Source organism: Galeopterus variegatus, unplaced genomic scaffold (genome assembly GCF_000696425.1).
Source record: "Galeopterus variegatus unplaced genomic scaffold, G_variegatus-3.0.2 Scaffold142, whole genome shotgun sequence".
NCBI classification, from domain to species: domain Eukaryota; kingdom Metazoa; phylum Chordata; class Mammalia; order Dermoptera; family Cynocephalidae; genus Galeopterus; species Galeopterus variegatus.
The window spans coordinates 382,785-409,504 of NW_007726253.1; the positions used below are offsets into that span (position 1 = coordinate 382,785).

A 26,720-nucleotide genomic window follows, 5' to 3' on the forward strand; every position below is an offset into this window, starting at 1 on the left:
GCCGGCTCCGCGCCCGACCGGCCGCCGGCTGTGCCTCGGAGAGGAGCCGGGGGCAATGGGGGTCCCAGGAGCGGACCGACGACGCACAAGCGGAGAAGGGCAGAGGGATGCTGACCTCCCTGCAGGCCAGATGCTGAGGCAAAAGGTCAAAGGGCAACCCAGCTGCAAATCGGGGAGCCCCCTTTCCCCAGCCCACTTGCGCCCCGCTTCAGACCCTCAGGGCACAGCTGCTGGGGCCTGACACTCTCCCGCGCGCCTGCTGCGTCCGACCTGGAAGGCCTCGCTCTCCGCCCGGTAGCGCAGGACTCGGGCTCCCGCGGGGCCTCGGGGAGGGGGAGGAACCGGGAAGGGAAGGGGCAGCCCCGCCTCCCGCAGGACAGGGAAGCGCCTCATTCGGCTGGGCTTGCCAGGGATGCCCGGCTCCCAGCGCCCTCTGCCCTCGGGGACCTCCCTCCCAGCAACAGCCATGAGCCCTAGGGACACTGCGACTGGAGACGAGGAGCGGGCTTCCCGACCCCGGGAGGGAGACTGGGGCGGCCCCAGAGGCCTGGGAGGCTCATCTGCCAGGCAGATGGTAACTCCGAGGGAGGCACGGTGCGTGAGGAGCGGTCGTTATCCTCGCTCCGAGCCAACAGCACCTGCTCTCCCCCTGGAGACAGTCTTTGCTCAGCAGAGCTCGCCTGACCAGAGAGGAGCAGTCATCCCAAGGTCATGCAGTCTTTTGGAGGCAGGGCTGGGAGACGCATCCAGGTGGCCCAGGAGAGGTTTCACCTGTCTCAACCTGTTGCCCTGCAAGCGGTCCCATTAACAGTGAAAGCGCCCATAGTTTCTCTCTCCCCTGGGATCTAGAATTCCGGGTGAGGGAGGGCTGGAGCGATACGAGGGAGGGTCTTTAGTGGTATAACATCTGGTAGAGGGGCAGCCTGAGAGGAGCCGACCCAGCCCCTCCCCAGACTGTGTAAAAGGGTTGCCTGGCCTTCAGAGGCCAGAAGTCTTGGAGAGAGAGGAGGTTGAGATGCCGCAGACTGAAGCAATATGGTAAGTGGAATACACACGATCTTTGGATTCAGGCCTGGGTTTGAATCGCAACCATGCCATTTGATAGCTGTGTGACTTTGGGTAAGTCACCTCTCCCCTCTGAGCTTCTATAGTCTCAGCTATAGAACGAGTAGCTAGCTGCCTGTGTACCTTGCAGGCCAGCTATGAGAACAAAACAAAATCAGGCCGCAGATGCCTGGCTGAAAGAGGATGTGCAGTAAACATTAGAGAAATGACTTAATGGGCAAAAAAGAACAGTAACATTTTGTTCAGTCACATTTCGGTGCCATCAGAACTGGGAGGATCCTTAGAGATTACCTAGTCCAACCCCTTGTTTACATATGGGGAAGCTGAAGCCCAAGGGCAGTGTCAGGGGCTAGCCCCAAATTCCATGGTTCACGTCAATGGCAGAAGCAGCAGGTCTCCAGCCTTTGCTTCCCTCCACAAGTCACCTGACTCCATTCATTAAGGCTTCACTGAGTGTCTGCTGTGAGGTTAGCTTTGAGGCCAAATGCTGAGAGAGAAAACAAAAGCATAGCAAGCAGGGTGATAAAGTTACACGAAGCTCTTTCATTTGCATCATGCTTTCTGTTTTTCCCCCCAAAGCATTTTCACATTCTTCATTGACCTTGCTTCTCAAAATAAATACCTTTTGAGGTAGAAAGAGGAGACATTGCATCCCTGTTTACCTGATGTAGCAGAAAGAGGGTAAGTGACTTGCCCAAGGTCACAGGCTAGTGATGGAACCAAGAGAAGCCACTCTCCCAGCTATGATTCCAGGTTCCTTTAGGGGACTCCCTGCAGTGGTGAAAGTGTGCGGGCCGGGACCACCCTGCTCATCTCACATTCACCTGGCTCCTGGGAGGTACAAAGCAATTGACACACTGAGCATTTCCCACAGTCTCACTCTACAGAAGGTAAGCGGAAAGACACAGAGAGGGCTGACAAATCCCTGCACGCACACAGCAGGTGAGAATGAGAAGCTGGTTAGAAACCCCATCTGTTTTTATGTTTACTTTGTCTTGTTCCAAATACGGTTAAAGGTGGCAGCATCCCACCTTCCCAACTGGGTACCAATCCCCTTAATGAACCACTCACCCCTCCCAGGCACGTGGCACTTGACAGTGTGAAAAGCATCTCGTGTCTATTATTTCCTTAATAATCAACTTTCAGAAGAGGGCAGGACTGGGACTGTCAGGCCCATTTTACAGATAAGGTACTGGAAGGTCAGGTGATGTCTCCAAGGTCACACAGAAGTTCTGCAAGGGAAAGTGTAAATCAGTGCGACATCCCTCACCTCTACCCTCCCAACTGTCTTCATTACAAAGACCTCACCCTTCGGTGGTCATCCCTTCATCCTGGAGTCAATACATCCCCTGGGACTCCATTCCTGCCCATCTCCCCCACCCCCAAAACTGAGGGCTCTGAGCCGAAAGCCCAGGGCTGTGTTGAAGGTGCCAGATCCAGGTGAAGGGACGGACCAGGAGTGAAGGCTGCCCTGCCCGCCGCCCAGCAAGGAGGCCTGGCAGCAGGTACATGGTCTGTGCAGTAGCCCAGGGTGAAGAACTCACTGGGACAGTCAAGTTCAAATCCCTTCTCTGTCACTTCCTAACTCAGTGATTCTTTCACCTCTCTGCCTCAGTCTCCCCATATGTCACATGGGGATAATAATCACGACTACTCGGCAGTTTAATCTGGGGTAGGCAATCATATATGTACCATGCCTTGCACATAGGAAGCCCTCAGTAATGTAGTTGTTATTACTAGTGATTCAGTTACTTTGTACTTTGAATAAATTGCTTATCCCCTCTAGGCCTCTGACTTTACATTATAAAATGGGAAACTTGAAGATCACATCTTTTCTTTTAATTGCAAAACCAGTTCTCCCAAATCTGAAGTAGGTAACACCTGCTTGAAGTGAAGATGGGGGTCCCAGAGCCTTACCTCTCAGCTTCCCCCTCAAACCACCTGAAACTCCTTCATCAAACCCAAGGACTCTAGAATTAAGAACCATAGGACTGGACCATCTCCAAAGGCCCTTTCAGCACATTCTAGGATCAAAAATATGTACGTATTTGAAAGGCCCTTCTGTGCACTGAGCCTTACACTAGAGCTGGTAGGACAGAAAAAGGGAAGGTCAGCCCCAGCAGGGCTCAGCATAGAACAGAGGCTCAGCGCACATTAGATCTCTGTTCTCATCCCCTCCCTCATATACAGACAGGGAAAGTGAGGCACGGGCAGCAGCATCTGACAGTGAGGCCAAGACTTAGAGAAGAATGTGGCTGTTGGATATCCCAGCCCCAGGCTCCTGTGGATTGGGGTGCTGGGAATGCTGAGCTTTGCCAGGGCTGGCTCAGACCCTGGCCGGTGAGTGGGGAAGGCCGGATGCAGTGCCATGCTGGTAGCCAGCTGGTCACCTCCAGAGAGGCTAAGTGGCCATCCAGCAGGGAATCACCATGCTGAGCCAAGGCTGGATAAAAACCCAAGTCACCACCCCTCTCAACTCAGTGACTGGAACTGGGGTGCAGCCAGTTCCCCATCTTCCTTGAAAGGAGTGTCTCTGCCCCCTCCCTCCCTCCGTCTCCTGACAACACACACACATACACACACACATGCAGGCACAAACACACACAGTGAGAGGAAAGCATATTACCTGACCACAGGTGCTTAGATCCAGAACTGAGGAATGTCAAGAGAATTTATTCATTCATTCAGCAAACACGTGCTGAGGACTTTGGTGGCAGACACAGTCCTTTCCCCCAGTACAACTCCAGGAGTGTTAACTTCTGTTTGTTTAACCACTAAGACCCTTTCTTCAAGTAAAATCTTACAGGGAAACTCAACAAATGAAAAATAAAGGATGAGCTATGGGAAACATAGGGGTTAGAACCCCACCTTTGGGTCCCACTCCCCAGTGCATCTCCGAAGGGTCTCCAAAGAATGTCCAAAGCTCTGCAAGGCCCAGTTGGAAAACCACTCCCAGAGTTCATTTAGCCCAACCCCCTCACCTTACAGGTGGGGAAACTGAGGCCCAGTCAGTTTGGTGGAACACAAGCCTCTAGACTCCCAGTCCCACACCCCTGCCACTGCATCACACTTCACGCTCAGAATCACGTGGAGGGAAGGCAGTTCCAGCAATGCGCAATTAGCGATGAAATAAAAGGTCTTTTCTTCCAACAATGAAGTTTGGTGTGTTTCTTTAAAATAAGAGAAAAGAAAAAGATCATAGGATTATTTTTTTAAGTTTTCATTGCACCAACAATCCACAAAATAAGAATCCCACGGACTCTTCAGGAAAATGTAAGAAACAGGAGGACAGTTGGGAGGAGTTAGGAGCCAAATCTCACCAGGACATGAAGGAGGGTAAGGCCTCTGCCCACCCAGGTGCACCGACTCTGCCACCTGCCTGTGCTCTCCCCACCCTGATCATTCCATGTCAACAGTATGTGAGGACTGAGGGAGGGGGCCCTGGGAACTCTGAAGGAGAAACTCTGTTTACAACCCCCAGCCAGGCTGGTGGAAGGGGCCAGGACTCCGGGGACCCTGGGAAACTCTCGCTGCCCCTCAAGCCCAGGCAGGGAGGAGGAAACAGCAGACAGATCTGGTGAAATCAAGCTTTGACAACCATGGGAGTGTCCTCAAGACCCTGGGAAGCAGAGAAGAACAGGTACGGTTTTAGCCCCATGGGACAAATGGTGAAACTGAGGCTTGGGAGGTTTGGAAACATGGTCTGACTCCAAAGCCCAGGCTCTGAAAACTTCACATGGCCTGTCTGGTTTCTCCTGTCTGGGGCTCCGGAGTGGCCTGAAGTCCTCCTGACTAAAGAGCTCTTGGCTTCACCAGAGCAATGAACTGAGCCAAACTGGGGTCACTGAAAGAGACCAAGGAGGAGTGGACCCCACCCCAGTTCAGAAAGGGCAGCCACTGCCCTCCAGTCCCAAACTTAACACCCGCCTGATCATTACTGAGAGCTGCCCGTGCCCCAGGGTCACGCTTACCGCTGTACACACATCTGTTGTCACCTCTGTCTTGATGAGGAGTCCAAGGCCAGAAAAGTTGAGCAATGAGCCCAAAGCTGCACAGCCAGTGAGAGGCAGCAGGGCCACCCCAGTGGCCAAGCTCTCCACCATCGGGTGACATTGCCTCCCTGAGGACACCCGGGAGTCAGAAAAGCAGGAACTCACCTCTTCCAGTCTCTGCCCGTCAGCCTAGCCACAGAAAGTGTGAGTCCAAACCTCTCACGGGCTGGGACCCCTTTGGAAATCTGATGAAAAAGATAATTCTCTTCCCTAGACATAGAACATGTGTATACAATCTCCAGGGGATCTCTGAAGCCCAAAGTCCTCTCCAATGAGGAACACAGGGCTGGATCTCTAAATGGCATTAGGGATTCCCCACCAGTGTCCTGGGACAACAAAAGAGCCTTTTATACCTGAAGCCCAGAAGCGGAGGAACCAACCAAATCTGGAGTCAGACCTGTGAGGGCTCAACCCTGATCAGAGGGATGTGGTCACCAGCTTCTGAGCCCCAGGCCCCTCCAAGAAGGCTGGCTGTGCCTGGCTCCAGACCCTGAGTTCCACGCACTTTATTCCAGCACTTTCCCATCCCTTGGATGTGATACATTCAATGTCCGTAATAGCCCTGAAAGGTTGGCAGGGCAGAGATGGGACACTTTCCCACTGCGTAGTGGGGAAAGTGAGTCCCAGAGGAGGAAGATGAGCTGCCCAACTGGAGACAGAGCCACCAGCACTGAGACCAGGTCTCCCAACAACCAGTGTGGAACTCTGCTCGCTGGACCCAGTGAGGAGCAAGTGGAATGAGGGTAAATTGGGAGACTTGGATTCAACCCCAGCTCCACTGCTTCTTACCTGTGTGGCCTGGAGGCAGTCACTTCACTCTCTGAGCCAGAATTCCTCTCAGCTATAGAATGAGGTGACAAGATCAGCCTCAAAGGGAGACTGCAAAACTCAGATGAAGTGTAAATAGTGTCATTCAGGTAACAGCAGGGGACAGCTCCGTGCAGTGAGACCCACCACCCAATGTCCCCGGGGCCTGCAGGGGTGGACAGAGGTCTCTTCTTCCTGGGACATGAACTTCCTATGTAATGGGGAGGGTAGGAGATTGCAGAGTGGCCATTGCATAGTCACAGAGGCCCTCCCCTCCCCCCATCCTGCCAGACCCTGGGCTGGGCAGGGGATGGGTGCAGGGGGCAGTCTGATCTGAGAGGTAGGTGCTGGGCACAGGTAAGACATTCACAGAAACGGAAACAGAATCGGAGAGACAAAAAAACCTCAGAGAGAAAGGCAGATCCACACACAGAGGAAGAAACTCTCCCACATGTTCAGAGGCAAGAGACAAACAGGAGTGACAAAAGACAAAACTGCCAATAGAGCAGGGGACAGAAGGCAAGAGGAAGCAGAGACTGGGAAGGGAGAAGCTTGAAGCCCAGGAAAGAGGCTAAAGACAGGACAGAGGGAGAGGAGAGCAAGGAAAGCAGGCCAGGCTACGAGAAGCAGAATTTCTCCACTGAGGACAGTCTTCTGGGGAGAAAAATCAAAATCTATGCTGTACAAATTTTTTCAAGCATCCTTTCCCAGTGTGAAGTCATTTACATATTTTAAGAATATGTGATGCATTATGCATATCTCGTTTTTGTTTAAAGAAATCATGGTTCATATATTTAAAGATGTGAATGCCTGGGAAATTACAGAGGGAGAAATGTGGGATGCTTTCCCCCTGGAATTTTCTGGGTTCCTGAAAGCTTTCACATCTGCAGCCAGCTCCCTGGTGAGTTGGACAGAAAAGGAGGAAACTGAAGAGAGAATTCCTGCTTCTCCTCTTCCCAGGCTGTTCCCACCTAGTCCTGGGATCAGCAGGTCGGTGTCCTCCCCAGACTCTGCTCTCAGACTTCCAAAGAACTGCTCCCCACCCCTGGAGGAAGAGAAAATTGCACAGGCCTTTGCAAGCACAAACTGTTTCTCCTGTAAATGTGCCAGCCTGCCTCAACTATAGGGGCACGACGCCACCTGGAGGTCATTGGAGAGACTGCAGCATTAGGCGGGATCCCATCATGAGTCCCGGGGCCGGGGTGGGGGAAAGGTAAGGAAGGCATGAAGCCTATGAACAATACATTGCAAGCATGCATGAAGCACCGCCCTATAGCTAGGGGATGCATGAGGCACCTTAAACACCTGGGAAGACTCTGAGGGGGAGGGGCCTGCAGTTATGGTAATTAGGACATTAATATTAGTATGACCTCATTTGTACCCCCCAGGCCTAGGGAGCATTCAGGCTACAGACGCGAGGGGCCTGGCCCACTAAGTGCTTAATAAATGTTTGTTGAGTTCAGCTGTGTCACGGCCCAACAGCAAAGGAATCTGGATTTAAGGACTCTAACATGTGGTGATGGCTCTGGCAGGGACTGAGGATAAAAGGCAAGAGAGGCAGCGTCTCACCCAGGCCTGCTCAGCCCCTGTGACCAATGCCAGTGTCACTAGCTCAGCCTCACATGCTCCAGTACCAGGGAAGGGAAATGCCAAGTCCCTCAGCTGGCATCTGGAAAACAATAAGGCAGCTGCAAGGGAAGTGACTAATGAGCACTTCAGGGAGCAATTCGGGACATCATACATAGAAACTTATTTCATTCAAAATTGATAAGTTAACGCCATCTAATTAGAGAGAAAATGTGCTGAGCTCTCCAGCTTTCTGAGAACATAGTCCCGAGGTTGTGGCGCACGGCTAGCCTGAAGAGGAGCCACATTTCACCTCTCAGACCAGCAGCCCCAGAAGAGGAACCTCAGAACTGCCCTACCTGGTCCCTTACCCACTCTCCATCTTGCAGACATGCAAAATGTCAGAGCTGGAGGGAGAGCTTCGAATCCAACTTGCTCCCTTCATAGACAAAACTGAAGCCAAGTGAGGTTAAAGCACTTGATCAGGATCACACAGCAGTGGAGCCAGGACCAGACAGAAAGCAAGACTTTGGACTCCCAGGCCAGACTACTTATTGCCATCTGCCGACATTGCCCTAACTTTTCTATGTGGAGTCCTCAAAGCTTTGGGTAGGTCTCCGAACATGATGTCCCTCCTACACAATTATCCATCTTGGCTCCCAGGTCCTAAAAGAGACTCCCCAACCCCTTACTCCTTACAACCAAGTTATGGCTCTCATCTATGGCTCAAAAACTAACTCCTCCAGGCAGCCTTCCAGGATTGTTTCTCCCACATCTACTATTTCACTCACTGGTTTACTTATTCATTCCATGTACATTCAGTGGTTGAGAGCTTGGGTTCTGGAGTCAGATCACCTGGTTTGAATCCTATCCTTTCATGTCCTTGGGCAAGACACTTAACCTCTCCAGGCCTCGGTTACCTTTCATTTAAAGGATGAAACAAATACATACCCTACAACTGAGATTTAGATGAGATCATTATGTACAGCACTTATCAGGGTACCTAGCAAAGAGAAGCCCTGATGTTAACTCTAATTACTGTGTACTGACAACCTAAAAACTGTGCTACAGAAGGAAATTACCCAGTTCCTCATGTGCTCAGGGTGACAGGACTCCTCCAGCGACACACTGGACTGCTGGTGTGAGCTCACCTTAACAAGAAAGGAGAAAGTAGTTTATCCACAAACAAACACAGAGCCAGCAAACTGGAAATCCAGAATCTTGTAATCCACACGAGGTTCATCCTGGGAAATGAGACTCTGGAAGAAGCCTGGAGGTGGTCTCATGAAGCACTTGGATTTGTTAACATGAAGGATGACCTTATGACTTCTAATTGTCATAATTCTGCACAGTAGATTGCCTTCATCTTACTCTATATTCTGTTGTCTCTGTGTACCTGTCTAGGTGGATAACTGGATATACTGTATTAAATTATATGTATTTTTTTGCTTTCAATCTATATACAATTAGGTTTTCAATCTCGTAAAGTAACTGATTATGGAATAAACAGTTGAAGAGTGAAAAAAAAAAAAGAAAGAAATTATGCAGTTCCTGCCCAAGACATGGACAATATGAAATAGAGATATGAGAATGTATTATGGAATCCTAGAAGAGGGACACCTAACCCCGCCTAGGTGGGAAGATTTTCTGGAGGAGACAGCTAAAGCTGAATTTTTTTTTTTTTTTTAAAGATGACCGGTAAGGGGATCTTAACCCTTTACTTGGTGGTGTCAGCACCACGCTCTCCCTCGTGAGCCAACCAGCCATCCCTATATAGGGATCCGAACCCGTGGCCTTGGTGTTATTAGCACCACACTCTCCCGAGTGAGCCACGGGCCGGCCCTAAAGCTGAATTTTAAAGGGTAAGCAGACATTAGCAAGGTGAAGAAAGAAGGACCCAGACTCCAGCCCAAGGAATCAGCATGAGCAGAGGGTGTCAGCACCACGCTCTCCCAAGTGAGCCAACCAGCCATCCCTATATAGGGATCCGAACCCGTGGCCTTGGTGTTATTAGCACCACACTCTCCCGAGTGAGCCACGGGCCGGCCCTAAAGCTGAATTTTAAAGGGTAAGCAGACATTAGCAAGGTGAAGAAAGAAGGACCCAGACTCCAGAGGCAGGAATCAGCATGAGCAGAGGCAGGAAACAGCATGGCAAGTTTAAGGAAACTCAACAGTTCAGTGTTACTGGAGTCACAAGCATGAGACCAAGAGGCATGAGGACAAGCTTGGAGAGGGGACTGGGGCTGGGTCATGCAGGGCTCCTTATTCCATGGAAAAGCCAGGACTTGATCCTGCAGATGGCAGAGAGCCTAGAGATGGACTGTAAGCAGAGGAGAGATGTGGTCAGGCTGGTGGTTTAAATAGATCATTCTAGACTGTGGGGTATGTTTTCTCTGCTTGGCTCCCCTTCAGCAATGATATACTGTCCTTGGTTAGTTTATTTCTAATGGTCAGAAAAATCTGGTCTAACCAGGCCAATCTCAAAGGCCCCTTTTGGCTATGATATTCTGTGAACCACAAACATTCCAACAACTAAGCTGCCATACCTGTCAAACAGGGTCTGCTGCTTTTCAAACAACTGGGATCCTTTTCTATCTCCAGGCACAAATTCAGCGCACATTCAGCAAATGTGTGTTGGTGAATAAATGTCCATCAATGATACCAAACTTGACAGGCTTTTCCTTGGAGCATTCCAGAGGCCCTGTGGGATCATAAGCGTCAGATCCATCACCCACTGGAGTTTTCACCACCTAGGATCAGGGTCGTAAAAGGTGTCAGAGATTGGCCTAGCTTGTCATATTGTTGTTGTTTGCTTTTTAGTTTTTCCACATGTTGCTGCATAAACTATTACAATTCTGAATAAATTATGATTCGGAAGACTGCCTTCCAGCCTCTACTCACTCCACCAGGGTCCACGTGGGGTGTCACGGGAGGTTCTCAAGTGCTGATTGGCTTGTAAAATGCTGTGTGTTTACGATCATGCTCAGTGTCTCATGGACAACTTCCTTTTTAGGATTAATGTGATCAAAGCAAATGTTCCTGGCTTTATAGTCAGACTTGATAGCCTTGATGAAGTCACTTAACCTGCAAAAGGGTAGAAGAGCTTCCCTTGCTGGTTTGCTTTAAGTATTAGAAACAAGAACCACAAAGAGTGATCATGTAACCCCACTGAGCCTCTCTGTTTTCATTTAAGTGGGGGTAACAGTATCCACTGGGCAGGACTGCAGCATGAATGCATATAAAGTCCTTGGTGTGAGCATTCAAAACACCAGTAGCATGATGATTCCTGCCTAATACTGTCTAGGATTAAAGTGACTGAGCACAGGGTTGGCTTAGAGAAGAATCATAATTGAACAATCCCACAGTGAGTTCAGAATTAACCTCTTATTTCCCCTCCCTGCCAACATCCCTATCCCAGCCTCAGTCCCATATGTCCCTTTAGGCCCCATTCAACCCTCCTGGAGATGAGGTTCCTAAGACGGAACATGGGAACTGCCACAGGTGATGGCTGAAGTAGAGCAGGGGACAGTCTCAGTCCCAGAGGTGCTGGGACCAAGCAGGGACCTCAACTCCAGAGCCTCCCACAGCAGGAACTCGGGAACTGAGTTTGGAGGAACACTCAAGATGGAAAAATTAAAGCCTGTCCAAGATTTGAGGCGGGCTGGCGTAAAGCAGGGTGCCTGCCCTTCTTTTTAACCTCTTTGATCAGATTTACTCACAAAACCTATGCCAAGGGCTGAATTCTATAGATAACCACAGAAATCTCCCTTGGGCAGTTCATTCATCCTCCATTAAAAGCTGAAAGGACAAGGACAAAGGGGCAGATGCTTTCAAGGGACTCAGAAAGGTCATTCATTCCCAGGTCACCCTCATCCTGCCCGCCCAGGCAACTTATGTAAAACCAGGGTCTGCACGCCTCACTGGACGGACTCCACACTGGCCGGCGTTCTCACTGCAGTCATCACCTGTCCCTCCAGCATGGCCACCAGTCCTCCTCTACCACCCTGGGAACCAGTATCTTGTTATCAATATACTGACATCAGGTCAAGATCACGATCTTGACATCAGTATCCCTACCAGCACTGCGGGAACTCACCAGCCGACCGCTGGCGAGCAGGAAGATCCAGAGCTTCAGCAACAGCTTGGGGTTTAAGTTCAGACCCACCACTCACTAGCTCTGTGCCCTCCACCCAGTGAACTTCCCCTCTCGGTGCTCATTTCCTCATCTGTACAAGAGAGATCCTGGGACTCAGCCTGCAGGGTTTCTGTGAAGACGAACTCACTTTGACACTGAAGTTTGAAATAGCACCTGGTACACAGCAGTACTCATTAAATGTTAGTTTTCTCTTCACCGACCCCAAACACCCTACCCCATCGGATTCTCCCAGCAGGTGAAATCTCACTGCACTGTTGGTCAGGACGTCAGGACAGACTTCTTCAAAGATGGTCCTGTCTTGGCAAGACCAAGAGTGACCCTTGAGCTGGCTGTCCAGGATGGCCTCTCAGGCTCACCAGACTCCTCCCATGGTGGCGAGCATCCTGGCCTCAGTGTCACCAAGCTGCACATCATCTGGGGGAGCCCAAAATCACCTCACAGCTGAGGAAGAGGACGCAGAGGCTCAAGTCCCCAGTTTTCATTCCATCATGGTGGGGATTCAATTTCATCCCAGGGACACCTCAGCTTAGCTATTTAACTCTTGCTAACAAAGCAACAGGCTCACACATGGTTGAAATGTGTTTAATTTGTGCTGTACACACTGGACACTGCATAGTATTAGTGTCAGCCCCCTGAGAGCACCCCCCCTCCCCCACACAAAGGAGGATCAGGGGACGAATATTCAAAGACAGGGAAGGGAAATAAACAAGATCTGTGTGTAGGACTTCTGACTACTTAAAGGTGGTCAAAGACATTCCCCCACATCTCTTGTACTCACAGGCTCAAAAAGGGCAGGTGAAGGGTGACCAGTAATGTGGGAGGGGCCATGTGATTACACCCATGGGATGTTAACGTTGCCATGGGCTGGGGCAGCGGAGGAGACTTGAAGGGCTCGGTGCTTAGGATGCTGGCAGCTACTTTTCCCCAATAAAAGCTGTGAAAGCCAGGAAGCGAGGACAGCAGCATCTTTGCTGCCTCCATGAGGTGGTGAAGTCTTTCTGGCTTATGCTCCAGCAGGGAAAACCACAGCCACCTCTCGGCCCTCCCAAGCTGCAAGAATTCCAATTCAGGGCCAGAGGCATGCTCTCTGGTGGCCCTCCCTAGGTCAGTGGAGACACCAGGAGGGATGACTGACTGACTACCCCTCAAGTGACCTCTCTTCATTCTTCTGCCCAGTATCCCATCTGTTTGGGCAGAAGATGTGCTGATTTCACTTTCTTTTGTCCTCTACACACATATGCACATGTATAGGAGGCAAGAGGTGAGGGAAAGGGACACAAGTGACCTGTCCAGCCTGACAATGTTGAAGACCTTTTCTCGGGATGTAAGCAAAAGGAAGAAAAGCTCTGGCAGTCTGCTCAGAGGCAGCTCTGTGATGCATTTGTTGTACTCAGCGCCCGGCCCCTCCCCTCTGGCTGAGTTCTCCCCAAAGTTCGCAGCAATCCACAGTTCACCAGAAAGGATCAGAAGACAGAAAAACAGAGGAGCTGAAGATCACTGGCTTTGGTGTTTAAGCAATGAGGTGTTTTCAGTCGCAAACACACCTATCTGGTTCCTGGGGAAAAATGCCATGCCACTGCACCCACGCAGGGTGGGGCACTGATTCTAATGTTCTCTGCTGGAAAGGATCCCCACTTGGGTTGGAAAGGCAACACCCTGTTGTTGGAAGTGTGGGTTTGGACAGTATCCGCCCTCTCCCTCCCTCAATCATACCTGGAGGTAAGAGCTACCCCCACCACTGCTCTTCCAAAGGCTTCAAGACAAAAATCTCTGTAAAGGGGGGGTTGCTCCCATGTCTAACTGTGCAGCTTCAAAACCATTAGCTATTGAACAGGGGAATCACCCGTGTGATCACCTGTCTGCAGATGGGGCACTTCTTGGGCTCTGGCAAGGCACGGTAGCACTCGCTGCAGGAACAGACATGCCCACACTCCAGAAAGACACAGGACCTGAAGCTGCTCAGACACACGACACAGGCGCTCTTCAGACTCTCCCTGTCCTCAGGCTTGGCTCGACTCAGCAGCTGGGCCTCATGTTTTCGGAACTCCTCCTCCATCTGCTTGAGGCGCAGTCGCTCCTGCCGCTCCAGATACTGCTTCCGGAGGATAAAGAAGAGGGTGGCACACGTGGCAAAGCCAAATACCAGCGCCAGGACCTTCCAGAGTCTGACGCTTGATTCCTGCCTCTGCAGTAGGCTGTCAAAGTCCTGGCTGCTCAGGTAGTACTGCATGCCTTGTTTGGGGGGCTGCAGGCGGACGGAGTTGTTGTCCAGGACCAGTTCACCAACACCTGTGAGGGTGGCCCCAACCTTCAGCATCTCCTCGGTCTCCTGGATGCCTTTGGGCCGCTCACCACTGATATAGTGGCCAATGACATCAGTGAAGGACTGGATTGAGGGGTGGAACTTCTCATACACAGTCTCTAGGCCCAGATCCACTGAGTCCAGTGGCTTCAGCACACGCACGGCCACATCTGCACCATCCTCGTGGGGCACCAGATCAAAGGGCACTGTGTTGGTCCTCTGGTGAATGATCTTTGAACAGTCATTCCTAAAAGAACAGAACTAAAGATAAAACAAAAGTAGCAAACACCCGACACCCAGGCAGGGATGGAGATCATCTAAATGCCAGGAGTACAGAATAAAGTCTGAAGAAACTGGACAAATACAACAGAAATCACTATTATCCAAGTATCTCAGAAGGCTCCATTTTTTAGGTCCTTGAGTTATCAGTGGACAAGAACAGGGGATACCATCATTGATAGCCTTTGCCACTGTAAAATAAAAATCTAAAACAGAAACCCACAAGGATCAGTTGGAAAAATGATGCTCCATGTGATGGCACAAAATGATTTTAACAAATACTGAAATCACTAATCCATAAATCATTGTTTCCAAACTTTAGTGTGCATAACAGTCAACAGATTCCAGGTTCCCTATCCTAGAAATTCTGGTTGAATAGGTCTGGGAGCCCAGGAATCTGCATTTTAACAAGATGCCTAGGTGATTTGGATGTAGGAGGTTCACAGACCACACACAAGATATTATCAGCAGTGAGAGACTGGTCTTTGACCTGTCTCAGGAGAACAGAACCAGGACCCCAGCATTTGAATAGATCAACTGTAAGGTTTTTGGCCAGTGCAGAAAGGATATGTACCAAAGGTGGGTAGTTCGATTCCACACCATCTTGTGCTCCTGAAGTGTCAGCCGCTGAATTACCCCCTTGCAGTTTTCCACAAACTGGCTGTTGAGCGTTTCTTTAACAGATCGTACAGCTCCTAAGTGGAAACAAATTATTTTATTTATGAAGAATTGTTCTGCCTTCTCCTTTAAGGTAACTAAAAATGAGTTTTTAGTGTGAGTTTCATTCATTAATAAAGATGATGCCATTTTCTGTCATTGTAAGTTACATTTTAGGAGCAGTCTGCTATAAGCACTTTACATGAATCACATCATTTAAGTCATACAACAACCCCATAAGGTAGGTATTATTTTAGAGATGACGCTACAGGGATTCAGAAAAGTTTTGGTAATCTTCCCCAAGATCACACAGCCATAACCCAGGTCTTTCCGACCCCAAAGTATTTTCTGGACCAAGGACTCAACACCATAAAAAGCACTTCATGTTAGCCAAGATGATCTTTATCAATCTTTTGGAAGAAGGAGGTTGTTTTCTACCTACCAATAAACAAACATACCTTCAATAACAGCATAAGGCACACATTTTCCCGGAGCTTCTGAAAGAATACTCTTTAAATCTTCACCCAAATGGATTTTTTTAGCTCCCTAAAAGCAAAAAAGCATATTAAATTAACCATTGAATACTGACATGTTCAATCAAACTTAAAGGCAAAAAAGAAAAAGACTGTTTGCTTTTTTCATGTTGACCAAATGAGGAAATTGGGCAGGAAGGAGACTACGGACAATCAGATTTCAAAGCTGTGTCCCAGAAATTTTACCACATAAACAAGGCATGGAACAGTGCCTCTGTCCTCTTCCATCGCTGCAGAATGGCGGTGCCGCATACATTCTTTCTCCAGTTAACCAAAGCATACACTTCTTTTAACACTTTTTAATGAAAACATAAAAGGTACTAGCCAATCAGCATACCACATACTGGACATCACTTAATCTCTTCTTGACAGCACAGAGCTATGTTCCAAAGGGTTCAGATCCAAAGCACCTAAACTATTGCTTAGTACACAGTAGGGGCTCAAGAAATGGTAGGTGCTATTATCGCCACACCTTTATGAATTTATTCTCTGCATTTTATGTTATAATAAAGGGGTGCCTTTGCTTTCTTAGACAGGTCTCTGTTAACTGATGCCAAACACTGTTCTTCCACTTTTTAATTTGTCTTTCTTCCCTCTCATAATCGATTGAGCATGTTACTGCTGCTGCTGCCTCCCTCTAACGGTCCCTAGTTCTCCCACCCCTTTCCATTCAGAGTTTCCAACCTGCTGTGCTTGGGAAATCAACCAAGCCTGTTACTATCGCTTCAAAAACGAGATAAAAGTAATAAAATCAACAATCATTTCCTGAGCATCTATGTGCCAGGCACCGTGCTGGGTGCTAGAGATTCAGGGATGAATAAAGGACCATTCCTGCCTTCAGGGTATTCACATCAACAAATCTTAAGGATGCCAGATTAAGTACCCTCTAAAGAGGTAAAGAGGTACTGGACACATATTAAGGTCATTCTGAGTTTTGGCTACTCTTACACAGTAAATGATAGAAGCAAGGTCAATAACTTCTAAGCCACCTACACTGTGAAGATAATAAAAATAACAGCAATAACAACTAACACTTACGATTTATTCATTTTTTATCTGTCCCCCTCCACTGGACTACTAAAATTCTAGGAGGGCTAGGACACTGTTTGTCTTGCTCACTGCTGTCCGCTTCGTGCCGAGAACAGTGCCTGACATACAGCAAGAACTCAATATATATTTGACAAATAAACTAGTGAATAAATAAGCCCTTAATACTATGTACAAGGCAATATGCTAAGCACTTTAAATGAATAAACCCATTTAACGCTCACACCATCCCTATACAGCAGACATTATTATCCCCAATTACTGATAAGGAAACTGAGGCTCAGAGAAATGAAGTGATTTTCCCAAAGTCACACAGCTAATAAAGTATCCATCACAGGATGGCCAATTTAAAAAGGGGAGGATTTTTAAAAGAGGAGAGGGTAGTGGCGGCGCTCCCGCCGAGGGTTCGGATCCCACATGCAGACCGGTTCCCGCTCACTGGCTGAGCGAGGCACGGGAGCAACACCGAGGGCTGCGATCCCGTTGCCGGTCCCGGTCCGGTACGGGGGCGACACTGAGGGTTGCGATCCGTTGCCGGACACGGAAAAAGACAAAAAAAAAAAAAGAGGAGAGGGTGGAGAATATGGTCAGAAAGACCTGGGGTTGAATCAAGCTTCAATGCATCCATTGTGACTTTGGGCGACTTAACTTATCTGAGTCTCAGTTTCCAAAACTGTAAAGGCACAATCTCACTGGATTTTTATGTGGATTAAATGAACTGTAAGGTGTGAAACAACCCAGGCCAGGGGCTGGCACATAGGAGGCATACCGTACATATGCATTCCCCTCACTACGAGAGATACAAAGGATAAGACACAAACCTTACTCTGGAAGTTCTACAATTTGATCAAGAAAATAGAGTCTAAAATATTATGAGTCCCAACTCTTTTTCCAGGAAGGGGCTATTTCATCCTAATGTAGGAACTAACTGGCAAAGCCGGTCCAAAGACCAGACCCAGAGAGTTCACTGCTTCAAAGAATCCCACGTCCAGCCAACTTGAAGTGAGAGAGTGAAGTATCAGTTACACTCAGAGCCAATCACTTTAAAAGTTGACTATTTCATTAAGTAGAACACGGCAGTTGGAATCTTTCTAGGTTGCCATTGGCAAAGTAAATCCAATTGCCTCATAACTTGGTTTATTCAAGATTCCAAAACTCCTTTCACAGCAGGGATTTCCCACACTTGTTTCTAAGCCCTTACTGAAAACAATCTGATGATAATGAAGTTAGTCAGGTTTAGAAATCCATCTTTCACACAAATGTCAAATTAAGCCCTTTGCTGTTGTATTGTGAAATGTCAGCCAAAATGAACCACAAGCATTTATTGTCTACCACTTGTCAAGCACTGAGTTAGAACCTAGAAGGAAAAGAGGAAAGATAAGTAAGAGGCTGTCTCTGACCTAAAGAGGTCCATCTCTCTAGACCAAACATTCAAGATAAAGCAATGTGGTCAATCAGAAAAAAATCCTGCAACTGGAATCAAAAGATCTAAGTTTAAGTTCCAAGTTGACTACCTCTAAAGTCTTTCCTCTGAATCTCAATTTCTGATTTGCAATCTAGGGGTAACTGTCATTTTATCTACCTCAAATAATTACTGTGAAGGAAACATAAAATCAAGACAGAAATGTGTAAACTGTAAAGTGCTGTTCAAAAAAGCGTTATTTTAAAATTAACTGTAATATGAAAAGGAAGAGTTTGTAGAAGCAAGGAGCTCAGTGGTTAAGTAAATGGGTCTCTGCACTTGCTGCTCCCTTGGTCTGAACTCCTCTTCCTTAGATATCTCCATGGTCTCCCTCATCCCCTCCTGGGCTCTGCTCGAATGTCACCTATTTAAAATAGCAACTCCCCTCCCTTCCCCCATTATACCATTTCCTCTCTTCCCTGCCTTACTCTAAAGCACTTCTTACCACCTGTCATACCCCTTGATTTTCGTGTTTATTATCCGTCTAGTTGTACTAGAATGTAATCTCCACGAGGGCAGGGACTTCTACCTTTTCTACCCACTGCCTGGCGCGCAGCAGGTGCTCAATAAATATTTTTCTTTTTCTTTTTTTACTGAAGTCAATAAATATGTTTCGAGCAAAGTAATGAAGTCAAGATTCATTCTGAGCAATGAGAGCTTAGGAGAAAAGGAGCAGAGCCCCTGTTACGACGAGATCCGAATTCCGATCCTAGCTCCTCTGTTTACGGGCGGGGTGACACCGTCTCAGAGCCTGTTTCCTCTTGTGGGTGGCTTCTGACTGTGGGGCGACCAAGGCGAGTCGTGGCTTCACCATGACCCGGTGCAGAGATGACCCGACTGAGGTCAGTTCCAGCACTGACCTTGAGCTCTTGGGAGACCTGGGCCTTCTGCCGGTACACGGAGTACAGGACGGCGGTGACCACAGAGCTGGTGCCCAGAAGGATGAACTGGCCCAGCGAGGGCCGCCCTCCGCTCTCCATGGTGGCGCCGAGCCCCGGGTGCAGACGGTGACGTTCAGGCCAGGTTCCGTGACCCCCACCCTCCACCTCTCTCCACCCGGGACCGCACCCCCCACCAGGACGGCCCTTCCCGGAAACCCGCAGCCCGTCGCCAGGCGATGACGCGCGACGCCAGAACCGGAAGTAGATGCAGGGTAGCGTGGACCGGAAGAAGGGGTTGCCCGGGTAACCGCCGCGCCGTTGAGGCCTTACTAGGGACCTACTGTCCGGAAGTGGGTGTCAGGGAGAGGTTTGGGCGAGCTGAGGTGTCGCCTACCGCTCTACGACTGTTTCGTCTTCGACATGCTGCGCACCGGCCATAACTGACTCGCCCGCGTCGCCCTGGTGTCAGTCCCTGTGGTTTCCTGGGGTTACTGGGTTGTTGGATGGTTTTTTGATGTCTCCGCAGTTAGGTTGGCAGGAAAGAAGAGAATTGTGTATTAAGCACTTATGAGTATTACACACTTAAGCTTCAAAGCAAACCTTGAAACTTGGATTTTATTCTGTCCACTTAGATGAGAAAACTGAGGTTAGAGAGCTGAGGGGATGTGCTCAAAGTCACACTGTTAATGAGTGCGAAGAGGAATTTACCCAACTCCAGAGCCCTTAGCTCTACTCCATGAGGGCAGATTATATCACCAAAGTAGCTCCTTAATCTACCATCATAACAGAGAACAACATGTTTACTAAATAATAACTACAGCTGCATTTACCAAATGCCTATTATGTGTCAGGTGCTGTGACAAAAAAGTTTTGCAGGCATCATCCCATATAATACAACGCTACTATAGTGCAGATTACATATGAGGAAACTGAGGCTCAGGTTAAGTAACTTGTTCAGGGTCGTATTGCTAAGAGATGGGGATGGGCTTCAAACCCAAGTGGTCCTTACTCTGAGACTGTTTTCTGATTCCACAGGGCATCTCCTTCCCAAACTAATCAGAGATACCCAAAATCTTATCCAAAACACCAACCTGCAAAGCATGTGTTCCCTGAGTTATCTCCTACAGGTTATGCTTTGAATTGTTGAAAATACAGGAAGGTACCTATTGGCCAAAATCAATGTATATAAAATGTGTCTAAAAACTGTAGATTGCTCCAAAAAAGTAAAATATCTTTATTAAAGCAGCTGGTTATCTCTGACATTTTTCTAATGCATTCCTTAAATATGCTTGGGGTGAAATAAGAATTATTTTCTAAGAACCTGAAGTTAGAATCCCTATATTGTCAACACCCTGGGATATCTTTGATGATTTTTAACCAATGTATGATCATGAATTTGTTAAATACACACACATAAACTTAAAGTGAAGCCTAACTTTAATTTTTTTAATGGAACTTGTCAAAAGTTTGATAAAACATTGTGTTGGCAAAGGTGTGGGGGGAAAGAGATTCCTATATATTGCTTGTGGGTATAAAATTGGCCATTATTTATGGAGAACAATCAGACGATATTGATCAAGATTAAAAGTGCCCACACTCATTGACCTAGCAATTCCACTTCTAGAAATTCTTCCTACTTAAATACTCACACACGTGAACATGACAAATATACAGGATTATTCATTGCAGCATTGTTTTTAATAACAAAAAAATGAAAACAACCTAAATGTTATCAATAGTCAATTGGTTAAGTACTTTTTAAAAAATATGTGTATATCATGGGGCCGGCCCGGTGGCGCACTGCGCTAGTGCGCCGCTTGGGAAGCGCGGCGGCGCTCCCGCCGAGGGTTCGGATCCCACATACAGACCGGTTCCCGCTCACTGGCTGAGCGAGGCGCGGGGGCAACACCGAGGGTTGTGATCCCATTGTCGGTCCCGGTCCGGTACGGGGGCAACACTGAGGGTTGCGATCCGTTGCCGGACACGGAAAAAGACAAAAAAAAAAAAATATGTGTATATCAGCATAATAAAGTGAAAAAGCAAACTGCATAACTGTTTGACTATAATCCCATTTATTTTTAAGAGGGGGGATAAAAATATCTATGTTTGCATGACTCTGGTAGGATTCACAAAAAGCTGATAATATTATTGGTTTTTTTCCATAGAAAGAAACTGGATGATTAGAGAACAGAGAGGGTAACTTTTCACTCTTTTGTACCTTTTGAGTGTGAATGTATAGCATATTTTAAATTAATTAAATTTAAATTAAAAAAGACAAAGAAGAACATGCCAGTCACTCCACAACCAACGATTGCGGAGGACCTCTTGTATCCAAGGCTCTGGCACTAAGAAATACAACCCGATACAGCCGGGCTCTTCCCTCTGGCTGTTTAGGGTCTTGTGGGGAGATGCGCATGGGCAGAGTTACCTATTGTCCCAGGCCCAATGGAATCAAGGCAAGCAAAGTGCTACCAGCAGCGTGTACTGGGGGGTGCTGTTTATTCTCACTAGAGAAGGAATTTGAGTTCTGTAAACAGAATAGAGGGTGGAGCAGCAGCCCAGGATGAGATTAGGAAGACTTTTCATGCAGAGGGAAAGGATGAGCAGAGTGCAAAGCTACCAAGCATTGGCCAGTACAGCTGCAGCCCAGGACGTGTGACAGAGAGCAAGGAGCAAGTCACTGAAAAGGAAGACTGAGGCCAATTCCTGTAGGTCCTTAAATGCCAAACCAAAACTTTAAATTTCATTATTTTGGGTCTGGGATCCAGTAAAGCTTTTTGAGGATCAGCAAGGGCATGATCTAACATGTTTTTGTCCTTTTTTTAATAATCAAAATTCCTGTATTCTTGGATCACAGAGGGGAAAGAACAAAAAGGGAGCCATAAAATTGAAAATGGGTGGAGTGTCTTCACGGCAAATAGGTTAGGGGTCCTTGATTATGGGGTCTGCCTATTTTGGACCTTCTTGTTTTATTCTCCAGGCCCTTTTATGGGTTCCTTGAGAGCTTGTTAAAAAGCCATCACTCTTAATTGAGACAGTTCAGTTTCAAACAACCCTGCCATTTTCGGCCAAGGCTGAAATACTTTATTAGCCATGTTGAGCATGGTCCTATTGGGACAGTTTGAAATTTACATCATGTGGACCTTGTTAGGAGCAATGAGAGATGGGCAATTTCAGCTGCAGCCAGATGTCCCCAGGGAATCATTCCCAGCTTGGAATGGCTGTCCACACTGAGTCACAAATTAAAAATGAGTCTCTGACTTCAAGAAAGTGAGGTAAGTTTCTAAGGGACCAGGCAGAGCATCTAGGGGGTGGGGACCCAACCTGAGAGAGACAGGGTCTCTAAGGACAATGCCACCACTGGAAGAATTTCACTTCCAACTTAAATTCAGATTTCTCCTCAGAGGAGCAAAAATTCCCTGCAAGTCACTGGATAAATGCCTCTTAGGTATTTGCCAAGTTCCAGGGACCAAATAGATATAAGGACAGGCATGTTAGCACTTGCACTGACACCGCCAGACAGGTGCCATGGGAAACAGGATATAGAAAAAATGTTAACAAGAGCATCAGCTTGTCATTCAGTTTTCTTATAGGATGTTATCTTGGGAGAGCCCCTAACATAATTATTAAGAATTATCTAATATATTCAACATAGCATTAATGAGCATTTATGCCATGCAATTTACTCTCTCGGACACACAGCACGACTCAGGTGTAATGTGCAGCATGCTCCACATCCTCATGGAGGGTACAGGGGAGACTTTTTATAATGATTTAAACCCCATCTACTTGTGAAAAGAATCTGAGATGACTACATAGGCTGGAACAACCATAAGACAAATATACAAAAAATAAATACAGTTAGAACAAAAACCAGATAAAAGGAGCAGGAAACTACCTGGTGACAAGCACCTAGGATGAGTTAATCATACAATTGGACACCAGCCTTGACTGTGAGCTTCCCAACAGCCATGGCATAAAGGAAATGTCTTGGGAGACAATCTAGTAAAGTTGGGGCAAGCACCCAAAAGATTACAATTCAAGGCAGTTTGTGAAAAGTCTGACGAAGAGGAAGGGATTAATTTCTCTACACGTCAGTGAATTGGTCCACTGTCCCTCCATGAGGATGTGGCTGTTAGAAGCTCACAGAAGGAAGTAGGCTTTTTGAATATCCTAAAAGAAGTTGCACCCAGTGGGGATCACATCCAGTGGCTTCACTTTCTCAGTCTCCTTTGGACCAGTGGGACCTACCTACCATTGAATGGCCAAAGGTTCCAGCAGTAAACAAAGATGGGAGATCTCATGGCAGAAAAAATTGTCCCTGAGGATGGAGTGATGAGCCTTGACCTCACCAGCACCACAGATCACAGGAGAACAATCAGTCTCTGAGGGGAACTGACCAGTCACTCTTTCATTTAGAAACTCCTCAAACAGCATGTTATGGACCAGGCACTATACTTTTCTGAACAGCTTTATTAACATGCAATAAACTGCACGTACTTACAGTGTACAATTTGGTAAGTTTTGACATATGTATGCATCTGTGAAAGCATCACCACAATCAAGATCATGAACGTATCCATCACCCCTAAAAGTTTCCCAGTAACCCTCTGTCTTCCTTCTCTTACACCCCCCACCCTCACTTATTTCCAGGCAACCGTTGATCTGCTTTCTGTCTCTATAAATCAGTTTTCATTTTCTAAAAGTGTATGTAAATGGAACCCTATAGTATGTAGCCTCTTCTCTGGCTTCTTTCATTCCAAATAATTATTTTGAGATTCATCCATGTGGTTGCATGTACCAGTAATAGTTCATTCTTTTTTATTGCTGACTAGTATTTTATCGTATGACTATACCATAATTTGTTTATCCATTGACCTGCTGGTGAACATTTGGATTGTTTCCAGTTTTTACCATTATTAATTAAAGCTGCTATGAACATTCATGTACAAGTTTTTGTATGGACATATGCTTTCGTTTTTCTTGGGTAAATTCCTAGGACCGGAATGTCTAGGCCATATGGTAGATGTATGTTTAACTTTTTAAGAAACTGCCCAGTGGTTCTCCAGAATGATTGTACTGTACCATTTTGCATTCCCATCAGCAGTATGAGAGTTCCAGATCCTCCACGACATTTGGTATGATCAGCCTTTCAATTTTAAACGGTCTAATGGTATTCATCTCATCATGGTTTTCGTTTGTGTTTCTCTGATGACTAACAATGTTGAGCATCTTTTTATTCACCACCCATATATCTTTGTGGGTGAAGTATTTGTTCAAACCTTTGTTCATTTTTTAAATATGTTGTTTTGTTTCCTGATTATTGAGAGTTCCTTATATTTTTTGGATACATGTCCTCTATCAAATATGTGATTTGCAGATATTTTCTTCAAGTCTGTGGCTTGACTTCTGACTCTTAGATTGTCTTTTGGAGAGCAGAAGTTCTTAGTTTTTATGAAATTCAATTTATTCATTGTTTTCTTTTATGGAAAAGGCTTTTGGCGTTATAGCTAAGAAATCTTGGCCTAATCTAAGGTCACAATGATTTTCTCCTATGTTTTCTTCCAAAAGTTTTATAGCTTTAGGTTTTACATTTAGTTCTATGATCCATTTTGAGTTAATTCTTGCATATGATGTGCCAGATACTGTGTTTTCCATGCACCATCTCATGCCATTCTCACATCATTCTTGCAAAGTAGCTAGATACTATTTTTATCCCCATATTACGGAAATGAGACTCAGATGCAGAAACTGAGACTCGCTGAGATGAAGTTGCAAGAGCTATATGCTTAAGCACGAAACTATAATGACTTTTATTTAGTTCATGCTTTTGGCCCTAAAAACAATTAGTGATTGATTGGGTCATTTCCTTCCCTGAATCATACTCATCACTATTATTCAAATATTTAGTCAACGGCAGCCCATTTGAGGAACTGGTCTGGAAATCAGGATTCTTGGGTTGTCATATTGGCTCAGGTCAGTCTCGCCACAGGGGAAAATGTAAAATAATTTCTAAGGGTCCCTCAATCTCTGCAGTCTATGATGTCCGAGATTTTCCTGGGATCATGTCGAGTGTAGTCATGGCTGCAGTTGATATTTTTAGCCACAAGGAGGCGCCAGGAGCACAGGATGCAGAAGACAAAGAGAAGAGAGAGGGTCGGGGCCTGGAAGGCAGATGCAGAAAGAAGGGCAAAAGTCTGGAGGTCTAAGGAGGGCACTCAGGCCAACTGTGCCCCCACAATGGGTTGTATCAAGGGCCCAGTTAAGCCTTAGGCTTGCTATTTGCCAGCAGGCCCTGGGACTGTCGCCCCCACCCTCACCTGGGAAGTGCAGGAACCTCTTTGTTATTAACAAGCTAGTCGGTCACTCGGGAGACACCAGCATCCTATGAGCTGGGAAAGGGTGGATTAGGACAGGCCTGGGAGTCAGGTGCCCTGATCCTAGATGGGCTCTGCCATTTACTAGCCATGTGACCTCTGGCAAATCCCATCACCTCCCCAAGTCTCCATTCCTTACCTGCAAAATGGACAGATAAAAGCAGATGACTCCCCAGGTGTCTTTCAGCAGGGATTCTATTTGAGCTACCTGAAAACTGCAGAAAGAAACACATTCTCCCTTCCATGTACTGAACAAACCATTTCAACATTACGAGCTTTAGTTCCCACAGCTAGAAAAAGGAGTTAATGATCCCTGCTTTCTGCACAGGACGGCTGTAGGCCCAGACAAGTGGCCGTGGGGGAAACTGCTGTAGACGAGTTAGGAATTCTCCTTTTAAATATTATTTGTGTTCTTGGCTTACAGAATGTAGGCAAAGAAGTTGGTGAATATGAATAATTCTTGGTTTTTAACCAGTTGAATCTGCTCGGCATCATTTGGTTGGTTAAAGTTGTAGAAATTCTGGAAAAAAATATATTTACCATAATTAGAAGATAAACAAATATAAAATTCAATATTTAAATAAAGCTATGAGGCTGAATGAAAAATGAGTAACATAAGGACAATAATATAGAAGTTCAGGGGAGGAAAATATCCCCACAGGCTTCTGTGGTAAGGGAATAATAACGGCAGAAACATTTCCTGAACACCTACTATGTGACAGTCACTGAAAAGCGTTTTACATATAGAATCATAAATTTTTGATCAGAAGGGACTTCGGGGGTCATCCTATTATACATGTAATTATATATTTATGTACATTATTACTCATTGACTATCCATCTTCCCTGCTAAACTCCAAGCTGAATAAGCCCTAGGAGCTGTATCTTTGTAGTTAACTACCACATTTTCAGTGTTTAGCACAGTACCTGGTATATAGTAGGTGCTCAATAAATACAAGGGTACTTCAAAAAGTTTGTGGAAAAATAGAATTGAAAGGGAATTCAAATCTTTCCATGAACTTTTTGAAGTTCATGGAACCCTCACATTTGTTGACTAAATAAATGGATAAGTGAACAAACCCAGTCAAAACTCACTCCCAGTAGGTGACGTCCTTCTACTTTGACTTAGAGAGGGTCACCTAGCCTCTCTTGAACATTTCCCTCGGTGGAGAGCTCACTGTCCCTCAAGGCGTCCATTGCTGGCCATCTTGAATCTCTGACACTTCACTTCCTCGGCCTTTGTTCTTCCATCCGGAGCCTTTGTCTATCCTGAGAAAGGGCTGAACCCCTCAGTTACTTCCTTTGAGTCCTGCCAACCATGAGCCCATCTAGCACTGATGGAAGGAAGTCGAGAAATACTATGGTGGCAGGAAAGGGCGCAAGGTCGAACGAAGAGCTTCTCCTCAAGATGGGAGGAGGGTGTCCGTCTAGTACGGGGTGCAAGCTGAAAGCAGACTGTAGATGGAGAGGAAGGGGTAGATATAGGACCCTCTGTGGGACCCCATGCTCCAGGGAGGCGGACCTTGGCCTCAGC

General features: G+C 46.9%; 1 protein-coding gene and 1 long non-coding RNA gene across 2 annotated transcripts; both read right to left on the reverse strand.

Annotated features, from left to right (window-relative positions):
* Positions 1-12,214: 12,214 nt before the first annotated feature.
* On the reverse strand, positions 12,215-18,995 carry MUL1 (mitochondrial E3 ubiquitin protein ligase 1). Its single transcript, XM_008590616.1, has 4 exons — positions 18,789-18,995; positions 15,345-15,432; positions 14,804-14,924; positions 12,215-14,197 (listed from the first exon to the last, which is right to left on the reverse strand). The coding sequence occupies exons 1-4, from the start codon at positions 18,906-18,908 to the stop codon at positions 13,468-13,470; spliced, it is 1,059 nt and encodes a 352-aa protein (XP_008588838.1). The 5' UTR covers positions 18,909-18,995; the 3' UTR covers positions 12,215-13,467.
* A 5,608-nt stretch (positions 18,996-24,603) lies between these two features.
* LOC103606029 lies at positions 24,604-25,439 on the reverse strand. Its single transcript, XR_551839.1, has 2 exons — positions 25,326-25,439; positions 24,604-24,973 (listed from the first exon to the last, which is right to left on the reverse strand). It is a non-coding gene; the product is annotated as an uncharacterized LOC103606029 (long non-coding RNA).
* Positions 25,440-26,720: the final 1,281 nt, after the last annotated feature.